This window comes from Littorina saxatilis, linkage group LG1 (assembly GCF_037325665.1).
Source record: "Littorina saxatilis isolate snail1 linkage group LG1, US_GU_Lsax_2.0, whole genome shotgun sequence".
Taxonomy (NCBI): Eukaryota; Metazoa; Mollusca; class Gastropoda; order Littorinimorpha; family Littorinidae; genus Littorina; species Littorina saxatilis.
This window is the reverse complement of record NC_090245.1, coordinates 96,777,753-96,798,702: the sequence shown is the minus strand read 5'-3', so window position 1 is coordinate 96,798,702 and position 20,950 is coordinate 96,777,753. Positions and strand designations below refer to the sequence as shown.

Below are 20,950 nucleotides of genomic sequence, written 5' to 3'. Positions count from 1 at the left end.
CCTGGCGTCTGGCATTATGGGGTTAGTGCTAGGACTGGTTGGTCCGGTGTCAGAATAATGTGACTGGGTGAGACACGAAGCCTGTGCTGCGACTTCTGTCTTGTGTGTGGCGCACGTTATATGGGCGTTAAGCAAACAAACAAACAAAAAATCAACTTGCTGTACATATAACCTCTGTGGGAAAACATGGAATACAGTTGTTGCCAGGTTTGATGGAATTATTTATATTGCTTTTTGCAGATGACATTGTTCTGTTTTCCTCCACTCCTATTGGATTACAACATCAGTTGGACTGTTTGAGAGACTGTTGTGTAAGTTTAATGGAAGTTAATACAGAGAAAACAAAAGTTATGGTGTTTAGCCCCGGGAAGGGAGGATTTTTGGCAGAAAAAGAAAAGTGGAATTATGGTTGCCACGATTTAGAAATTGTAAACGAATATTGTTACCTTGGTTTTAAATTAAGTCTGAAACGAGGAACTCATCATTTGACAGTAAAAGCGAAAAAATGTACATTTTATGTTGTAAAAGTTTTTCTTAGGTTAAAAGAGATTACAAGAGAGATATATTTTCGAATTTTTGATACCAAAGTCCAATCTGTATAATTGTATTTCTCCAAAGTATGGGGATTAACTAAATTGGATAGTATTGAAAAAGTTCACATGTTGGCCTGTAAACGATTTTTGGGAGTTCCAACTCGTACGCCTAACAAGATGGTCTGTGGTGAATTGGGAAGATATCCTTTGTATATTAATGCCTATGTACGATGTTTGCGATATTGGTTCCGTTTACTTGCAATGGATGGAACACGACTTCCAAAACAGGCATACAAGATGCTTTTAACTTTGGACAAAAACGGAAAAAAGTGTTGGGCATCTGATATTCGATTGATGTTGTCCAAAACAGGTTTTTATTTCGTCTGGCTCCAACAGGGTGTTGGAAACATAAACATGTTTTTGCACGTATTCAAAGTAAGATTATTGAGTGGGCAGAAACAATTTGTCTAAAAGATCGTTACAGTCTGTATTGTACATTTAAAGACAGTTTGTCAGTTGAGTTGTATTTTTCAAATGTTAACATTTATTGCTTTCGAGTTTCGCTAGCCCAGTTTAGATTAGGTGTTCTTCCAATTAATGGAAATTTGAAAAGGTACAGCGATTGTGTTGCAGCTCGTAATTGCTCTTACTGTGGAAATGTGGAAGAGATTGAACACCACTTTTTATTACACTGTCCATTTTATTCTGATTTGAGAATGAGATTTCTTAATACTTTTGGAAATATGCCACTTTCTTCAATATTAAGATGTAGAGACTCCATACGGTGTAGATCCCTTGCAAAATTTATATATTATGCAATCAGACGAAGACAAAAAAATTTCATAGGTATATTGTAAATGAATACGTTGATGTTTGGGTGGCCGAGTGGTAACGCACTTGCGCTCGGAAGCGAGAGGTTGCGAGTTCGATCCTGGGTCAGGGCGTTAGCAATTTTCTCCCCCCTTTCCTAACCTAGGTGGTGGGTTCAAGTGCTAGTCTTTCGGATGAGACGAAAAACCGAGGTCCCTTCGTGTACACTACATTGGGGTGTGCACGTTAAAGATCCCACGATTGACAAAAGGGTTTTTCCTGGCAAAATTGTATAGGCATAGATAAAAATGTCCACCAAAATACCCGTGTGACTTGGAATAATAGGCCGTGAAAAGTAGGATATGCGCCGAAATGGCTGCGATCTGCTGGCGATGTGAATGCGTGATGTATTGTGTAAACAAATTCCATCTCACACGGCATAAATAAATCCCTGCGCCTTGAATATGTGCGCGATATAAATTGCATAAAAAATTAAAAAATAAATCCCTGCGCTTAGAACTGTACCCACGGAATACGCGCGATATAAGCCTCATATTGATTGATTGATTGATGTTTAATGTTTCGGAGTTCAAGTAGCAGTAATGTTTTTTTTACGTATTTCGTGGTTGTTGTCGTTGTTGTGTTTTTGTATTGTTTCTGTTTTTGTTCTTCCCCCATTCCCCTTAGTGCAGGGGTGCGGGTTTTGTATATATGGGTCTGTGGCCTTAGTACAATAAACCGTTCTGAATTCTGAGAGTTCTGAGTTCTCTCTCGCTCTCTCTCTCTCACACACACACACACTGACACGCGCGACGCGCGCGCTCGAGCGACTGATCGAGCCCCTTCTCACAGTGAAGCCGGGTCTGGGCTATTATGTATAACTGATATGTTGAGATTTGTTCCGAACTGAGCAGCGCCGCTTGTTGGCTGTTGCTGGGCAGGCTAATGGGAGTGAAAACTGGCACCTAATCTGAGACACATTTAAGGTGAAATAGGCAGTAACTCACAAACTCACAAATGCTTGAATTATCATGACAAAGTGAAACGAGTCTTCCCATGACTATGATAGGGGGGCTGTGACATACGATTGGAACAACAACAAAACTTGGAAGGGCCAAGAAGTCCAAACTTCACATGCAGAGAAGGCCCTGAACCGTAGAAAAAGTGCACGTATTTGATAGAGAATCATATAAAGGGCCGTTCTGCGTTTGCCACCTTAAAATTGCCAATACAGCGGCCCCGAAAGTCATCCTGACCTCAGGTCAACTGATTGAGTTCGGCTCATCCTATCCCTGACAGGATGCCTTGGTTTTCCTTGTCTGGCGAGGAAATCGATTTTTTACATATTTAGATCTTTTCGTAATGTGTTATGGATATAAGCAGATTCGCGATCGTCGATAATGATTTTTCATGGTGTTGTGTAATTTTTAAATTATAAAGGAATTGATATGTAAGACAGTTTCAAGCGAGCTATTTTTCGCGGCTGTGCAAACAACTCTATGGCAAAAGTGTCACGTGATAATCAACCGTTTGGTTTCGGCGCTCGCTGGAGCAGACGTAAGTTTTTCTGACACGGTGATGCAACCATATATTACGGTCTCCTTCCGGCAGCAGTCCCAAAATTTCGACTTGTTTTGACCTTAGAACGATGTCTTTATCATAACTGTGAAGAACAGAACGGAGATCACTGTCGAAGTCGGCCAATCTGCAATCATTTTCGTCTCGCGAACACTGCTCGCGAACAACATATGGGAGATAACTCTGTATTCTTGTTTTGATAGATTCGCGTAGGACTTTAGCGTCCGGTCAGAGAGATAACTGGCGATAGCCGTGGAGCGATGATGATCAGAATGCCCTGAAAGTGGCGAGTAAAGCCACGGTCAGTTGCTGACAAAAGTTGTTGGTTTGGCTAGTAAAGTTTGGTCTCTGGCTGGTAGGCTACATTTTCAGGAGTCACTAGCCAAAGCCTAGGTTAGTAGGCCTACGCACCATTTGTTTGGACTTTCAGGGCTGCAATATATACAGAACCTATTTCGGCTTTTAGTGACATGGGGTACTAAAATTATCGCAACTGCCTACAAAAAGCTCAGAACACGTAACCCTGCATGCACTTGTTAAATTAAGGACACGTGCACCTAAGATAACTACGGGCTGTACCAATGAGAGCTGATTTTTGTCTTCGCACGAGATCGTGCGGCTAATCAAGCAGATTTAAACTTCGTTCTGGGATGTGTAATACACATTTTCTTTCACAATTGAAATAATTCAACACCTCTGCATAGTGTATAATTGAACGGAAACCCAGGGGGAAAAACTAGTTAGTGTGAAGTTTCATCCCCAAGTTGGCAAACATTTGTACCGAGACCGTGCGCTTACACACTGCGCTTGTCTCCACGTGATGTCTAAAAATAATCGAAAGGTTACGACCTTGACCACTACAGCCCTTGTCTTGAGCACGGCAGCAACTTACGTGTCTCATTCCTTCGAGTCGTCTGCTTCGTCGTCTGCAAGAAGGTTGGTAGTTTTGTTCGTCCGTTTGTATTTGGAATCTTATGTTTTTGCAAAGTTACATGTGCATGATCGGCCGTTACCCTTTTCTTCAAACGTCTTAACGCTGGTTTAGTGTCAACTCCGTACGACAGAAAGCAGACGACAGAAAGCACGTCTGCAACGCTTGTCATTTCGTTTGGTAACACCACAGGCGAAAGGTATCGTTCACTGGACCACTACTATAGAAAGACTTGTGTGAAAGTAGTGGTCCAGTGAACGATACCTTCCGCCTGTGGTAACACAAAAGCAACAGCTGCAATAAGCTTATGCATGGTCGTGATAACTAAACTTCGGGGGAGATTAGTTTGGGAGTTAAATTTCGTATTATAACCTAAACGAGGATACACTGTGACTGTCTACATAACATGACTTACAACTCGGTCCGAATACTGAACAAGAGTGTTAATAGTTGATCAGATTGTTTTTGGGAGGGGGGGCTTATGAGGTGATGCCTGAGTTTGTCAGAAAACTGATCTACTGCTTACTTTTCCTTTTTTCCCAGTTCTATACTTCAAGATACAACCCTCTCCATGTTAATTATTTTATGGGAAAGACTTAATTTGCTAACAAGTAATTTGTGTTAAAAAATCCATGGGACTGTGACATTTTCTGATAAAGAGAGAATTCTTTCTGCAAATGTTATCAATGTGAATGCCCTCTGAAATTAGAATCCTGCTGTTAAAGCAATCATTCAGATTTTGACAGTGTACTATTGATAATGGACCTATATAACAGGCTGTCAATGGTACATGCACTTGATTTTACAGTCCATTTAAAGTTATGCTTTTTGTCATTGTGCACTTTTGCCGCTCAGTAGTGAGAAATGCCTTATGAATTTACAGTGTAGTTTTCTGTTCTGTGTTTTTCTGTTGACTGTTTCATTCGGCATATTGTGATTGCTCTTGTCTTCAACTCAAGGTTCACTTTGTGTGCAACGGTTACTTTTTTTGCATAAGAGAATGTGAGATGTGTGGGGAACCTTGACAAAAACTGCATGCATGTGATTAATGAATCATTTGTCCTGTGACTACTCAGGGCGTGTGTGCCGCATGTGTGTCAGTACATGTGTGTGTGTGCGCATGAGATTGCGAGAGAAAATGGACTCACTTTCTCATAAAAAATTTGATTTATTATCAGTGACAGTTTTTGTTTTTTACCAATGTAAGTAAGTGCGTACTTGCAAATTACCAGTAAAGAGTGAAGAACGAATTGAGGTATGAAGGAGTAATCTAGCTGGCCATGATAGTGCAAGTCTGAAGGCAGTACAGTTGAAGCTTAGTGAGATAAGCGAAGTTGATAAAGTACTGTTGTTATCAGTCTACGATATCCTAACTGTTGAGTCATTGTGAAATGAGCAGAAAGTAGGCCACATGTGTTAGACTAGGTTTGCATTTTGTGATTACAAAATTGTCATTTGTTTTTCAGCCTCTTTTTCTTCAATGCTAATATTTTGTGGAAAAATTTATACCGTTGGCTTTTCTTATATATATATTAAATAATTATACACAGCGTAAGAGTAATAGATTAAAATTGGCAAATGAAGCTGACAATCTAATTGCTTGTCAGCTTTTGTCACCGGGCCATTCATAATTGTATCAATAACGTATTTTTATTTTTCATTCTACTGTTGCAGTCCTTGGGTGATAACTCTAGTGTACATAAAATGCCATTGCCGGTGTTTGTACAACCACTAATGTTTGGCTCATAACAAGCATTTCGATTGAATATATAAACTTTTGGCAACCATCTGTGTGGACATCAGCTGTTGCCTGAACAATTTTGTAAAGTGCATTGTGGGTTTTCGCTAGTTTTGCAGAGTTATGGTGATGATTTGCAATATAATGACTGGAGTTTGAACAAGTTCTCATTTGTGTCGATTTCAGTGAGTGTGTGGTGATATACCTGTGGCTTGTGCTATCAGATCATCATGAGTTTCCCAGAACCAATCCGTGATGTACAGGTGAAATACACTCAGGTGAGTTTAGTGTTGCTTATAGAGATTTAACTAATGCTGTTTATGTGTAGGTGTGTGAGAGAGTGTAATTGTCTCTCTCTCTCTCTCTCTCTCTCTCTCTCTCTCTCTCTCTCTCTCTCTCTCTCTCTCTCTCTCTCTCTCTCTCTCTCTCTCTTCAGTTATCTGTTAAAATGTAGAAGTGTTTTGTTTGTCTTTAGTTAGTCCCTCTTTAGGGTAAGGGCTAGATCAGTAGATGTAAAAAAGTAGATCACTGCTTAATCTACTACCCTCGTAAAATAAAGAACTTGATTTCCAGTGTCTCTTTATCTCTCTCTCTCTCTCCCCTTTATCTCTCTCATGCACACAGAGCAGGGGCGGATCAGTTCATTTTATGGGGGGGGTTTCCAAAAGTATATTGTGAAGATATGGGTGTGAAGGCGCGAAGCGCCGAGCCGACGGCGCGAAGCGCCGAGCCGACGGCGCGAAGCGCCTAGCTTGCTAGGGGGGTCCGGGGGCATGCCCCCCCGGAAAATTTTGAAAAAAAGGATGCAAAATGGTGCAAGCTGGTGCATTCTGAGGATGATCATTACTAGTTCCAGGCAGCAGATTTTGTCACTGATTAATACCCAACAAATTGAAACTCAACCCAAAAAAACACACAAAAATATTTTTATTTTTTGGCTGGGGGGGGGTTTCCGGAAACCCCAGAAACCCCCCCCTCGTCCGCCCCTGCAGAGTGCATGGCAATCAGAGAGTTATAACTTAAACAATGATTTATACAAAAAGAAACAGAATAATGTTATCAGCAGAAAAAGTTGACAAAGAAATTGACTGAACAACAGATAAGGCTGACAGTGAATGCAAGGTCTTGAGCAGGGGAGGTAATCTGTGACCCCCTGACCCACTTTATCATGAGATATGTGACATCTTATAGCTCAACTGTCCTCTAGGGCATGTAGTACTGTAATGTGATGTAATATGACTATCTGACTTGAAATGAAGTTGTCTGGCAAATGGTACTGTGGAATACCCCAACAATCTGAGAAATTCAGGTCTTGAAAAGGAGGGAATAGTCTTAAAATGGGAGTCAATTTACAGGGTTAAGGCCAAAAAAATAATAGGTGTGGTTACGGTAACATAGCCACAAAAAAATAGGGTAGGAAGGTAGGCAATCACTTTTTTTTTTTTTTTAAATTTTTTTTCTAATGTGTACAAATTAAACCTACTTGACAGGGAAATAAGTGTGCGACTCGGGCGCTTTCGCTTTCATTGCATTTTCTGCACTCGTTTTCTTGTGTGTGGTTTTTGTTTGTTTTGACAAATGTAATAAAAAGTTATACTATAGGGTCAGCCCCTAAAAATAGGGTAGGTCGGGTTACCGTAACCACACCTATTTTTTTTTTAGGCCTAATGAACAAAAAATGCAGAAAGACATGGTCTTAAAAGGAAGGTTTAGTCTGAAATTGGGGAGTCTTAAAAAGGGGGTTCCACTGTAATGTAATGTAATATGACTATCTCAGTATCTGACTTGAAAAAAAGTTGCAATGTCTCACAAATGGTGGCTGGAGTAGAAAAACAGACTTATAAGGTGATCCTGCTTGTCATGACGAGAAGGGTTATTCTCCAGAGCAGTGTACCAGTGGAAACCATTTGACAAAGTTGACATTTCTTTACTTAAGTGAAACATTTTAACCATACAAATTGATTTCATTTATAAGAACTGGTTTCATATCCTTGGCCTGCAGATAAAGAAATTTAGAAATACCTGCACATTTTGTTCGTCTACGTTCAGTAATTACAAGTACATGTTACGATGTACGTCAACTTTGTAACATGGAAACCAAAAGTTGTGACATGGCTGGATTTGAACACTAATTTATTTTATTTTTTATAAACAAAAATATATGCTATGTTTTTTGTTGCATGTCTGTGTCATTATCTAACTGGAGTATTACTTACAAAAAATAAAGAGAAAACATTCTAGGTGCCATTTAATATACGCTATAATCATTTAAAGGACTGAAAATGCCTGTCACAATATGGTACACAGCTCTGGAGAATAACCCAGAAGCAAACACACACAACCTGTCCTCGTGTAAACAGTTCGTAAAAACATCTCTATCCGTTCGCCTCACCGTCTCAGATCTCATCAGGCTTTTTACATGGGATACGTCACCATTCATCCACTTGGTCACATACCAGAAATCAACACCCTTGCTGTGGTGAAGTGGAATTTGTTGATGAATTAATATCCTAAAAAGACAGACCAGTGCCTTTTACGAAATTGAATCTTTAACAAAATATCACTGTGCTCAGAGAGCAGCCAGGCTGTTCATTTTTGGTATGTGACCAAGTGGAGGGATGGTCTTATGCCTCAATTAAAGCAAGAGTTATTTCAGGAGTTGGTCTAATACCAGTGGCAGTTTTAGGCTTAATTTTTCAGTGCATGTATATTTTCCAGAACATTATTTTCATGGCTCATCACAATGTTTGAATAATTATTTTGGAAAGAGAATTTAGCCATGTTAATTTCATACAATATTTTTGCTGCTCATACTTTCAGCTACAGTATATACTGTGGTTGAAACGGTTTCAAACAGATAGATATCATAAGCTGATTGATTCTCCTTTTCGTAATAATAATAATAATTACACATTAACATGCTTCCATTTGAAACTTCTCGGTCCTCATCGGGGATGGACGCCCGACAAAAGCTAATTGAAGCCCAACAGAGCGAAGCGACGGAGGGCTTCTCAATTAGACTTTGGGAGGGCGTCAATCCACGATGAAGACCGAGAAGTTTCAAATGGAAGCATGTTAATGTTATATTGTAATTCAATCTGACGACGATCTCTTTCCTGCTTTCATGCGGTTGTAAACAGACAGAATTGGTTCTGTTCTGTTCACACACTACTTTCAGTCCACCTACCTGCAAGGGTCAAGTCCCAAGAAATATGTCTCTGTATTCCTATCGTATCACTCTGCTCCTGTTTTGTTTTCTTTCACACATATTTTCCCTTCCTTTTTGACGGGTTTCTGGACAGCAAACTCTAAAACAAATTCTTTTCATCACAAAAGCGATCTTTGGAATTGACTGACGTAGTCCGGAAGAATTCATGCATCAACTTACGTCACGTATTCGACGTCATCACTTCGCATACCTTATGGTCTCGGTATTTCGTTGGCCTTCATATTTCCTACTTGTAAAATGACCCTCAAAGCTAACCGAGACTAGTTGAGGCTGTATCAATGCGATTTTTTAGCGAGTGGTTATCGACAATTATTAATGACCGGTAATTTTTAATGAGTTGGGGCATTCTGACCAATCACAGGATCTGTTTCATTAAAACGCAAACTTGATTGAATTACAATAATAAGTAATAACTTTTTTATAGCGCATTAAGTCCCATTAATTTGCTCCAGGCGCTTTACAAATTCATTCAAAAACAAACTACATGTAGCACAAATTAAACGAGCATACAAAGCATACATAGTAATGTGAACACAATATGGGCAGAACATTAGAAACAGCTGCTACAGGCTGAAATGTTAGTTGTTAAAAGCTGAAAACTATTCCAGCTGTGAAATAATAAGGGAAGTGCTTGTGAAAAATAAAAGGATATTTTTTACTGAGGGTAATCAAGCCTAAACGGCTGTATAGTTCCCAATTATTTTATTTTCATTCCTTTTTTACATTAACTATGATTTAGTCAAGTTTTGACTAAATGTTTTAACATAGAGGGGGAATCGAGACGAGGGTTGTGGTGTCTGTGTGTGTGTAGAGCGATTCCGAGAAGAAAACTACTGGACCGATCTTCATGAAACTTTACATGAGAGTTCTTGGATATGATATCCCCAGACTTGTTTGTCATTTTTTCGATAAATGTCTTTGATGACGTCATATCCGGCTTTTTGTAAAAGTTGAGGTGGCACTGTCACATCCTCAATTTTTTAATCAAATTGATTGAAATTTTGGCCAAGCAATCTTCGACGAAGGCCGGACTTTGGTATTGCATTTCAGCTTGGAGGCTTAAACATTAATTAATGACTTTGGTCATTAAAAATCTGAAAATTGTAATTAAAATTATTTTTTTATAAAACGATCCAAAATTACGTTTATCGTATTCTTCATCATTTTCTGATTCTAAAAACATATAAATATGTTATATTTGGATTAAAAACAAGCTCTGAAAATTAAAAATATAAAAATTATGATTAAAATAAAATTTCCGAAATCGATTTAAAAACAATTTCATCTTATTCCTTGTCGGTTCCTGATTCCAAAAACATATAGATATGATATGGATGGATTAAAAACACGCTCAGAAAGTTAAAACGAAGAGAGGTACAGAAAAGCGTGCGATGCAGCACAGCGCAACTACTACCCCGCTCTTCAGTCTTGTCAATTTCACTGCCTTTGCCACGAGCGGTGGACTGACGATGCTACGAGTATACGGTCTTGCTGAAAAAATGCAGCGCGTTCAGTTTCATTCTGTGAGTTCCACAGCTTGACTAAATGTAGTAATTTCACCTTACGCGACTTGTTCTTTATTATTTCAGCTGTTCATCAACAATGAGTTTGTGAATGCTGAGAGCGGGAAGACTTTCCCCACCATCAACCCTGCCACGGGGAAACCCATTGTTCAGTTGCAGGAAGCTGATAAGGTGAGAATATATAGGGACATTTCTGTTTTTAATTAACTCGTTAAAAGGTGTGCAAAGTTTGTTTGCTGTACACTGTGTGTCATAACAGAGGACATTAACATTCCACAACGCGGACAAAAAGGGAACGGCTCAAGAGCAACAAAATGTGTAAATACATGAGCAACAACAACCTAACAACAATTCCTTGCCAATAATACATCCTATGCATTCACACACTCACAAAGTGGTTCAGACATATATATGTATGCTGGCTGATGCACACATAGTCACACACACTGGTATGTGTACACACACACATTACACACACTAATACACGCACACACAACACACGCTGGTACACAACACACACTGGTACACACAGCACAACACACACCGGCACTCACAACACACACTAGTGGTACACACACTGATACACACACACATAACACATGCTGGTAAACACAACAAACACTGGTACACACAGCACAACACACACCGGCACTCACAACACACACTAGTGATATACACACATTACACACACTGATACACGCACACATAACACACGCTGGTAAACACAACACACATCACAACACACACTGGCACTCACAACACACACTAGTGGTACACACACATTACACACACTGATACACGCACACATAACACACGCTGGTAAACACAACACACATCACAACACACACCGGCACTCACAACATACACTATAGTGGTACACACATGGAGTCCCACAGTCATTCAACCATTTTGTCTTAGCACATTTGTGACCCTCCACCACGGAATGAGTCGCATGTCACCTTTGCATGATTTTCATATTTTTAAATTTTTCTAAAGAGTTTTTTATGCTCTATCCAGTGGAAAAAAACCGTTTTAGAAAAGAACGAAAACTGTTTGAGTTACAAGCCTGTGACTAAGGTGACCCTCACACTGTTACCAGACACTCCCCGGACTTACATTAAGCCTAGCGCAGAACCGCGCGAGGTGACATGCGACTCATTTCGTGGTGGAGGGTCACATTTGTGGTATACTAGATTTCGGTAAGGGTTCCCATCATAATTCACTTGATTTGATGTACATGTGTCATATTGTAGTGAAAAGCATAAAATTCAGAACAGTTTTATTTTTACTTAAATTATTAAGCGGGGTGGGGGGGAGGGGGGGGGATGTTTGGTTGTCACGAAAATGTCATCACAAAGCATTCACCACGAGTCGCCCACACACACAGACAAGATGTTTTTCAACTCTTGCCATCTAAATGTTAATGGGTAGATTGGGTTGCCAACAGTTCAGCCTAGGATATCCCCTTCCATCTAAATGGTAATGAGTACGTCATGGTTTGGCTGACAGAGCAGTGATGTTACGTTACAAAGGTCTGTATGGATCGGCAGAGGTATATAGCTTCTGTTTGTTGATGTGCTGGAGTGGGAAAGCCTTAAGATTGTTCTTTCTTTCTTTCTAGGCTGCATACACAGTCATTCGGCATAGATTGAAAGTGCTTGGCTGAAGTAATCCCTCCCCCCTCCCCATCACACACTCACACACACACACACACACACCAGGGATGTCGTTAGGCGTCAGACATCGGACATAGACCGATTAAAAGGCTCAAATGTCCGAGTCACATAGCCGCATGGTGGTCAGATGTCCTATCGTTTTGAACTGAGCGCTGTCATTGTGCGATAAGAACTCCATTCCTTCGGACAGCGCGATATTTTCCCTTCAAGATACACACATTTTAAAAACGCGACTGAGCACTCTCGCGTACAGGTGCACTGAAGTTGTGCAGTGTGGATCTTGCTTTTTCGGGAATTCCGAACCGTTTGTCACATAAGCCGTTTGGGAACACCCTTCTGCAGCACACTAAAGTTAGGAGTACGGGAGACATTACTCCAACTGATTACAAGTCTTATGTCTGCTTTTGGTTTCAGTTCGAGACATTTTGAAGAAGCGCATTCAATTATGACACTGAAATAAAACTTAGGACCCCCAAAGATCGACAAAAGCTGAACACCTTTGTAATTGTCTTTCAACGGCATCCTGTGCTACGTTTGGGTCAAAAACAGGTGAAAACACGCCGAGCGTCATTCTTGAAAATGACAGTGCCAATGACAGTGTCGCCGCTGAAACTGACACAACTACGAAAAGAGAAGTGTTGTCATTTGTACAGGACATAGTGTCGGCACAGCAGGAAATTCGCAGAAACGGTCTTTTAACTACTCATGGCCGACCCTGTTTGGTTGGTAAGACCTTGACATCAAAGATACCATACTGTTTTGTCGAATCTGTGTTACAACGGACTTTTTTTCTCTCAGTATTTCATTTTCTAGTCAAATCTTGCAGTTTGTGAGACAATCAAAAAAAGGGTGCTGAACGTTTTTGTTGCTTTTTAGTTGTTTGTTTCTTTTTGTGTGTGTCCTATTTGAAACTAAATGAATAAAAGAATGAATGCAAAAATGTTCGGTGTAAATACTAAATGTATGTGTGTGTGTTGAAGCATGTGTGTGTGTGTGTGCACATGATTTTGGAGCCTAGCTTCCATGGACAGTGATTTTCACAAAATTACAATGTCCTATTGAAATTTCTAAAAGCGGTCAAATGTCCTATTGATGCTGAAGAGCTCAGGACATTTGTCCTATTGGTGTGAATTTGTAACAACATCCCTGACACACAAACGTGCGCATTTGAAATGAGGGGGGGGGGGGGGGGGGGGGGGGGGGGACTAGAATACACAAAACCTTTAGTTGATCATTCTTAGGCTGCTTGGGTATTTTACTTCTGTTTTTGACTGGCTAACATTTTGCTAAGATGGGCCACCTTTTGAGAAGTAATTGGTTGAATAGTCCAAGATAAGAAGTCTGGGTGATTCTATGGATGCCTGTTTGAATGATGATAGGCTGATGTGGAGAAAGCGGTTGCCGCGGCGAAGGAGGCCTTTAAACTGGGATCGCCATGGAGACGCATGGACGCCAGCCGTCGTGGAGTGCTGCTCAACAAATTTGCTGACCTCATGGAGCAGAACATCGCTGAACTTGCGGTAGGTTGCTGTCAGTTCTGGGGGTCTAATGCATAGCTCAGTGGGTAGGGCGCTGCCTTTATAACTACTTCGTCGCAATCAGTGTGGGTTCAAAATCCAACGTTTGGCAAGAGGTTTATTTTAAGTTTGTGCAGACTCTTTCAGTGTTCTAACAACCCTGGGTGCACTGGGTGGCCGAGTGGTAACGCACTTGCGCTCGGAAGCGAGAGGTTGCAAGTTCGACCCTGGGTCAGGGCGTTAGCAATTTTCTCCCCCCTTTCCTAACCTAGGTGGTGGGTTCAAGTGCTAGTCTTTCGGATGAGACGAAAAACTGAGGTCCCTTCGTGTACACTACATTGGGGTGTGCACGTTAAAGATCCCACGATTGACAAAAGGGTCTTTCCTGGCAAAATTGTATAGGCATAAATAAAAAATGTCCACCAAAATACCCGTGTGACTTGGAATAATAGGCCGTGAAAAGTAGGATATGCGCCGAAATGGCTGCGATCTACTGGTCGATGTGAATGCGTGATGTATTGTGTAAAAAATTCCATCTCACACGGCATAAATAGATCCCTGCGCCTTGAGTCCGAGTCTGGAGATACGCGCGCGATATAAGACTTCATATAATGATAACACCAGGGCACAAAAAAGTCTTAGGGCTTGAAAAACAAAAAGACACGCAGGCATAATCTCTTGTCTCTTGTTATCATGATCGAATCTCGATACTTACAGGAGACCAGCGTAATGTTGGTGGGCCGGCATGAAGTTTGATATAGTGGAACCTCCCTGTGAAGACCCTCTAATTTAAGACTTTCTGTTTGTAACCTCTGTAAATTTAAGTACATTTGAATTTAAACTTCATTTTATGATGGTCCCTTCTTTTTAAAACCTGATTTTCTCAGAGTTGTGGAGGTCTTAACAGAGGGTTCCGGTGTATGAGGTTTGAATGACCCCCCACGGGTTAGGGGGAAGAATTTACCCGATGCTCCCCAGCATGTCGTAAGAGGCGACTAACGGATTTTGTTTCTCCTTTTACCCTTGTTAAGTGTTTCTTGTATAGAATATAGTCAATTTTTGTAAAGATTTTAGTCAAGCAGTGTGTAAGAAATGTTAAGTCCTTTGTACTGGAAACTTGCATTCTCCCAGTAAGGTACTACGTTGCAAGCTAGCCCCTGGAGCAAATTTTTGATTAGTGCTTTTGTGAACAAGAAAAAATTGACAAGTGGCTCTATCCCATCTTCCCCCTTTTCCCGTCGCGATATAACCCTTTGTGGTTGAAAACGACGTTAAACACCAAATAAAGAAAGAAAGAATTTGGACAGAGTTGTGGAGGTCGTTCCAGTGTATGAGGTTTGAATCAAACAATACATTTGGACAGCATACTGCATGTATACTGCTTCATAGAACATTCTTTGTTGTCACATGCATTTTTTGTTCTTTCAACTTTGACATGAAGTTTTATGTTACATGTACACAACATAATTAAAATTTCCCATGTGCTACAGTGGAACCCCCCTTTTAGATCTCAACAAATCTGAGAAAATTGGAAAGGAGGGAGTCTTAAAATGGGGGTAATTTTACAGAGGTTAGGAACAGAAAGTCTTAGAAAACAAGGTCTTAAAAAGGAGGGAGTATTACATTGGGGGGAGTATTTAAATGGGGGAAATTTTACAGAGGTTATGAACAGAAACTCCGAGAGAAAAAATCTTGAAAAGGAGGGAGTCTTAAAGGGGGTTCCATTGTTCGGTCTGAATAAAGTCTGAGACTTGTAGCCTTCGTGTTGCAGAGTCTGGAAGTGCTGGATAACGGCAAACCCTTCCATTGTTCGGTCTGAATAAAGTCTGAGACTTGTAGCCTTCGTGTTGCAGAGTCTGGAAGTGCTGGATAACGGCAAACCCTTCCATTGTTCGGTCTGAATAAAAGTCTGAGACTTGTAGCCTTTGTGTTGCAGAGTCTGGAAGTGCTGGATAACGGCAAACCCTTCCATTGTTCGGTCTGAATAAAGTCTGAGGCTTGTAGCCTTCGTGTTGCAGAGTCTGGAAGTGCTGGATAACGGCAAACCCTTCCATTGTTCGGTCTGAATAAAGTCTGAGACTTGTAGCCTTCGTGTTGCAGAGTCTGGAAGTGCTGGATAACGGCAAACCCTTCCATTGTTCGGTCTGAATTCTTCTTCTTCTTCTTCGTCGTTCGCTCAGACAGCAACTCCGGAGGCCCTGATGAAGGCTGCTGTACGCCGGAGGCTCTCCATGGGTCCATAGAGTTTGTCCCTCATCGGTGTGTCAGCAGGCCAGGTCTCTGCTCGCAAGTTTTGGTGTGTTGGACAGTCCTGCAGGAAGTGTTCCACTGTCATTGGAGATGTGCCACAGGGGCACGATGCAGAATCACCAATGTGGAATTTGGTATACAGGTGATGTTTGAGTCTGCAATGGCCTGTTCTCAGTCTCACAATGACCACTTGGTCATCTGGTCTGAATAAAGTCTGAGACTTGTAGCCTTTGTGTTGCAGAGTCTGGAAGTGCTGGATAACGGCAAACCCTTCCATTGTTCGGTCTGAATAAAGTCTGAGACTTGTAGCCTTCGTGTTGCAGAGTCTGGAAGTGCTGGATAACGGCAAACCCTTCAAGGCGGCCGTGTTCGACATGTTCTTCGCTATCCAAGTGGTGCGCTACTACGCTGGCTGGTCGGACAAGATCCACGGCAAATCCATCCCCATCAGTGAGTTTTCCGTATTCTCAAAACCAACAAGATAACAATGAAAATGTACTTACCAGTAACAGAAACACGAACAATAGTATTACATAGCTGCCAACCCTCCCGGATTTTCCGGGAATCTCCTGAATTGTACAACTTCTCCCTGCTCATATTCAAGACTAAACGGTCCCCCTGGAACCCCTGGCTCCTGGATTTTGACTTCAGAAAGTTGGCAGCTATGGTATTAGTATTGTATTTGTAGCTGACGAAGGCAATCGTCGAAACCAGTCTTGTGTTTTTATTGTTCATCTGGTACTGGTGAGTACATTGTGACTGTTATCTTGTTCTTCTCACCTGCAGTCTGCCAAGTAACACGCATATTGAATTCCCACTGGTTTCCCACTGGTCAATAAGTGGGAAGAGGATGGGAGAGTGAATAAGGTAACCCTCAAAACAACAGTTCTGAGGAAAACAACCCCAAACAGTTTTGACCTTACCCAGACCTTTTTCCTTAGCAACCAGCTCATTGATCAAGTATTTTTCAGGCATGGGAATTGTCCGCCGAAAGGCAAATTTCCGCCGAATGTTTTTTTTGTTCCGCTGAAAAAGCAAGTGTCCGCCGAAAAAATAAATGGGGGAGGCAAAAATGGTTCTAAAAACTGAATTTAATGGCAAACTTGGAGTTTAGATGACACCAAATTGCACCAATTAGGTTCTTTGGAGAAAAAAAAATCCAGGGGGACATATGCCCCTGAACCCCCTTAGCAGGGCTAGGCGCTTCGCGCCGTCGACTTTGCCATTACTTACACATTTTCAGCCTTTTTTACTTTTTTCAATTCCCATGCCTGATTTTTGGTCTAACCAATGACAATTACACAGTTTGAAAGTCGGAACAAAGACCTTTCCATTCATGTGTGTATCGACGATCCATTTGAAGTTTTACAGGGCGATTGTGGAGTGAAAGTGGCTTTTTTGGGGGGCGCTAATCTCACAAAAACTCATGGGGAGGGTGCTTCAAAAGCATTTTATGCAACTTGTAAGGTCTTTTCAGCTTGTCAGGTGATAGATGTGGGTAGCAAATAGACTGGAGAATAACTTTGTAGCGAAATCTCAAAATTAACATCCGACACCTCCTGGACGTATGTTAGGGCTAGCCTAGAACTGCACGTGGTGAGAAGCGACTCATTCCGTGGTGGAGGGTCACAATAACTCTTTTTTTTTTACCAATGTGTCATTGTATCGGTGTTGAAATGAATTGTTGACATTGTACATTGTGTGTTTGTCAGACGGGGACTATGTGTGCTACACTCGCCATGAACCCGTCGGCATCTGTGCTCAGATCATTCCTGTGAGTATGCTCAAACACTACATTGCTTTTGAATTTTCTCTTCTCTGTGTGTATTTGTCTGTGTTTGTATGCGTGTAATTGGCTGAAACATAAACTTTCTTTTAAATTTCTCTTTTGTGTATGTGTGTGTGTTGTGAACACAATTTTTGTTGTTGAGTTTTCTGTGTCTTTTTAAATCTTAGTATGTGGTTAATTAAGTATGTTTCCCCCTTTTTTTTAAAGCAGGGTTAAACTAGCATGTCAAAATGCATTACACTTTTTTCTCACCATCGTCAAGCCTCCCTTTTTAACATGCATATCTGTGAAGTTTTGACAGCTGTCATGAATGGGTTTCTTGTCGTTGGTTCAGTGGAACTACCCAGCAGTCATGTTTGTGTGGAAGTTCGCCCCGGCGCTGGCGGCAGGCAACGTGGTGATCATCAAGCCCGCCGAGCAGACACCGCTCTCCGCCATCTTCCTCGCTTCTCTCGTCAAGGAGGTGGGTTGATATGTATAGAATGGACGGGAAAGTAGCTCAAGTCGGTAGCTGTGCTTGTTTTGAAACCAGTTGTCGCTATCGGCGTGCATGTTCGGTGAGGGATTTATTTCCGAAAGCCAACTTTGTGCAGACTCTCCTTGGTGTCCAAACACCCCCATGTGCACGCATTCGGACGATAAAGATCCCAAAGTCACAGCGTAAGTCTCAGGCCTTGAAAAGCATGAATACAAACATGCAGGGGGAAAAGCATGAATACAAACATGCAGGGGGAAAAGCATGAATACAAACATGCAGGGTTGAAAAACATGAATACAAACATGCAGAGGGAAAAACATGAATACAAACATGCAGGGGGAAAAACATGCAGGGTTGAAAAACATGAATACAAACATGCAGGGTTGAAAAACATGAATACAAACATGCAGGGGGAAAAACATGCAGGGTTGAAAAACATGAATACAAACATGCAGGGTTGAAAAACATGAATACAAACATGCAGGGTTGAAAAACATGAATACAAACATGCAGGGGGAAAAACATGAATACAAACATGCAGGGGGAAAAGCATGAATACAAACATGCAGGGGGAAAAGCATGAATACAAACATGCAGGGGGAAAAGCATGAATACAAACATGCAGGGGGAAAAGCATGAATACAAACATGCAGGGGGAAAAGCAGGGGTGGTGCGATTCTGTCGCTGCACAATTTTCTTGAAGGAATTCCCCAAGGACAATAAGATGTACCAAATACCAAACCCCATATCAACCAAAATGACTTTATTTTCTTGAAGGAATTCCCCAAGGACAATAAGATACAGTCGAACTCGCTTAAGACAAATCACTGGGGATCGGAAAAAAAGTTCGTCTTAACCAAAATTCGTATTAAGAAAATTGATTTTTTTTATTTTTTATATTTTTTTTATAAGTCTTGTACATTTTATGGTGTTTCAATTTGTTTCTTTCGCAACTTTCATGCTGCTTCACGTTTAGACAATAAAGTGACATATTCAGTTACATGTTCATGTTTGTCTCATGTTCAGTGATCATTGTTGAGTTTGAGTGAGAGTGAGCACACAGAATAGATGTTTCATCCAGTTGTTATGTTTTTGGTCACACACACGCACACACTGACACTGTCCACATTCGCGGTGTTCCTATCATTTGTCCGGAATCACTTACCTTGGCGACGGGTAGCAAACCTTGGACTGACTGATAAACTATCGCGAACCGGCGAACGCAAACGTTGAGAGTGTGGTTTCCCTTGTCCAAGGGAAACCACTCTGGCATCTATATTTTTTGGCAATGGCTTTCGTTCAAAACATTGATGTTTCGTTTTTGGTATTCGCGAAGGAAATAAACGTCAGTCAGTCATTCATGTTCAGTGTCTGAGCTATCAATCACTTTGATTCTAAATTTGAAATTGTTTTGTGAGTACAGTGTAATCAGTTTAACTTTATTCAGTGATCGGTTGAGCAATGGTTCAAGCAGTCGACGCAAGGGAAGACTTTGACACATGTATTCAAACTTCTCAAATTCCCATGATATGTCGATCTCGGGACGAGTTTAAAGATTTCGTCATAAGCGTGAGTAAATTACAGACATTATGCATGCTTGGGAATCCAAAAAGTGCTCGTTATAAGCATAAATTCGTTATAAAGAATTCGTTTTAAGCATTTTTTTTAAGCATGAAGAAAGAGGTATTCAGTTGGGAACTTAAAACTAATACGTTATAAGTCAAAATTCGTAACTATAGCGTGTTCGTTTTAAGTGGGTTCGACTGTATACCAAATACCAAACCCCATATCAACCAAAATGACTTTATTTTCTTGAAGGAATTCCCCAAGGACAATAAGATATACCAAATACCAAACCCCATATCAACCAAATGACGTTATCTTCTTACTGCCTACCCCAGACTGTGCTTCAACCAAATGTGTCGTCTGTCATATGAGCGTTGATGCGTTGAGCTGTCGTTATGCGCCATACATGGCCCAGCTCATCCGGCTTCAGCGTGTTTTTATATCGGAGTGATCCTTCTCCTAGACTGGTGGCTTTACAGGGCTGTCGAGTCCAGTCTACCCGGCTATTTGGCCATAGCTGGCTGGTTTGTTTATCTGAGGTGACCTTCCCCAGGGCTAGAACTTAAAATGCGGCTCTTGTTCGCATGATGCTCCCGTCATTGGACACCTGGGGTATTTCTTGGGTGTAACAGTGCCACCTGTTACCCCGCCCCCTCCTGTTGGAAGCACCGCCAGTTGGTCCGCGACTGCTTATTCGTCCTGGCAAGCCTGGCTTATTTCGCAGCTAACCTCCATATCTGAAGGCCATCACACTATCCGCCACCTGTGAACGCGCCTGGTTGGGGGTGGTCGCCCCTACAGGCTTCAACCAAATGACTTTATCTTCTTACTGCCTACCCCAGACTGTTTGCTTCAACCAAATGACTATCTTCTTACTACCAACCCAAGACTGCTTCCTTCAATCAAGAGGACTTTATTGTTTAATACTACCAACCCCAAACAGTTAGCTAAATGAGAGAAGACAGTAATGACGGCATTGACACTGTAATGAACATACAAAATAAATAAGAGAAGTCAGTTATGTAATATAGTTCATGGACGAATGCTGACACTATCCGCTAAATGAGACAAGTCAGTATAGTGCCGGCTGTAGTTAATGAATGTTGAGATCAGCGGTTGATTGCAGGTTGGCTTCCCAGCCAGTGTGGTGGCCGTGTTGCCTGGCTACGGACCCAGTGTAGTTAATGAATGTTGATTGCAGGTTGGCTTCCCAGATGGTGTGGTGGCCGTGTTGCCTGGCTACGAACACAGTGTAATTAATGAATGTTGATTGCAGGTTGGCTTCCCAGCCGGTGTGGTGGCCGTGTTGCCTGGCTACGGACCCAGTGTAGT

General features: G+C 41.3%; 1 protein-coding gene across 1 annotated transcript in view; it reads left to right on the top strand.

Annotated features, from left to right (window-relative positions):
- Window positions 1–3,738: 3,738 nt before the first annotated feature.
- Window positions 3,739–20,950, top strand: part of LOC138946703 (retinal dehydrogenase 2-like) — a 33,355-nt gene continuing 16,143 nt past the window's right edge. Inside the window, exons 1-7 of the mRNA XM_070318116.1 lie at window positions 3,739–3,857; window positions 5,777–5,868; window positions 10,409–10,513; window positions 13,398–13,538; window positions 16,109–16,235; window positions 17,498–17,559; window positions 17,909–18,037. Coding sequence (XP_070174217.1) covers window positions 5,821–5,868; window positions 10,409–10,513; window positions 13,398–13,538; window positions 16,109–16,235; window positions 17,498–17,559; window positions 17,909–18,037 — 612 coding nt within the window. The 5' untranslated portion in view covers window positions 3,739–3,857; window positions 5,777–5,820. The remainder of the gene's footprint in view (window positions 3,858–5,776; window positions 5,869–10,408; window positions 10,514–13,397; window positions 13,539–16,108; window positions 16,236–17,497; window positions 17,560–17,908; window positions 18,038–20,950) is intronic.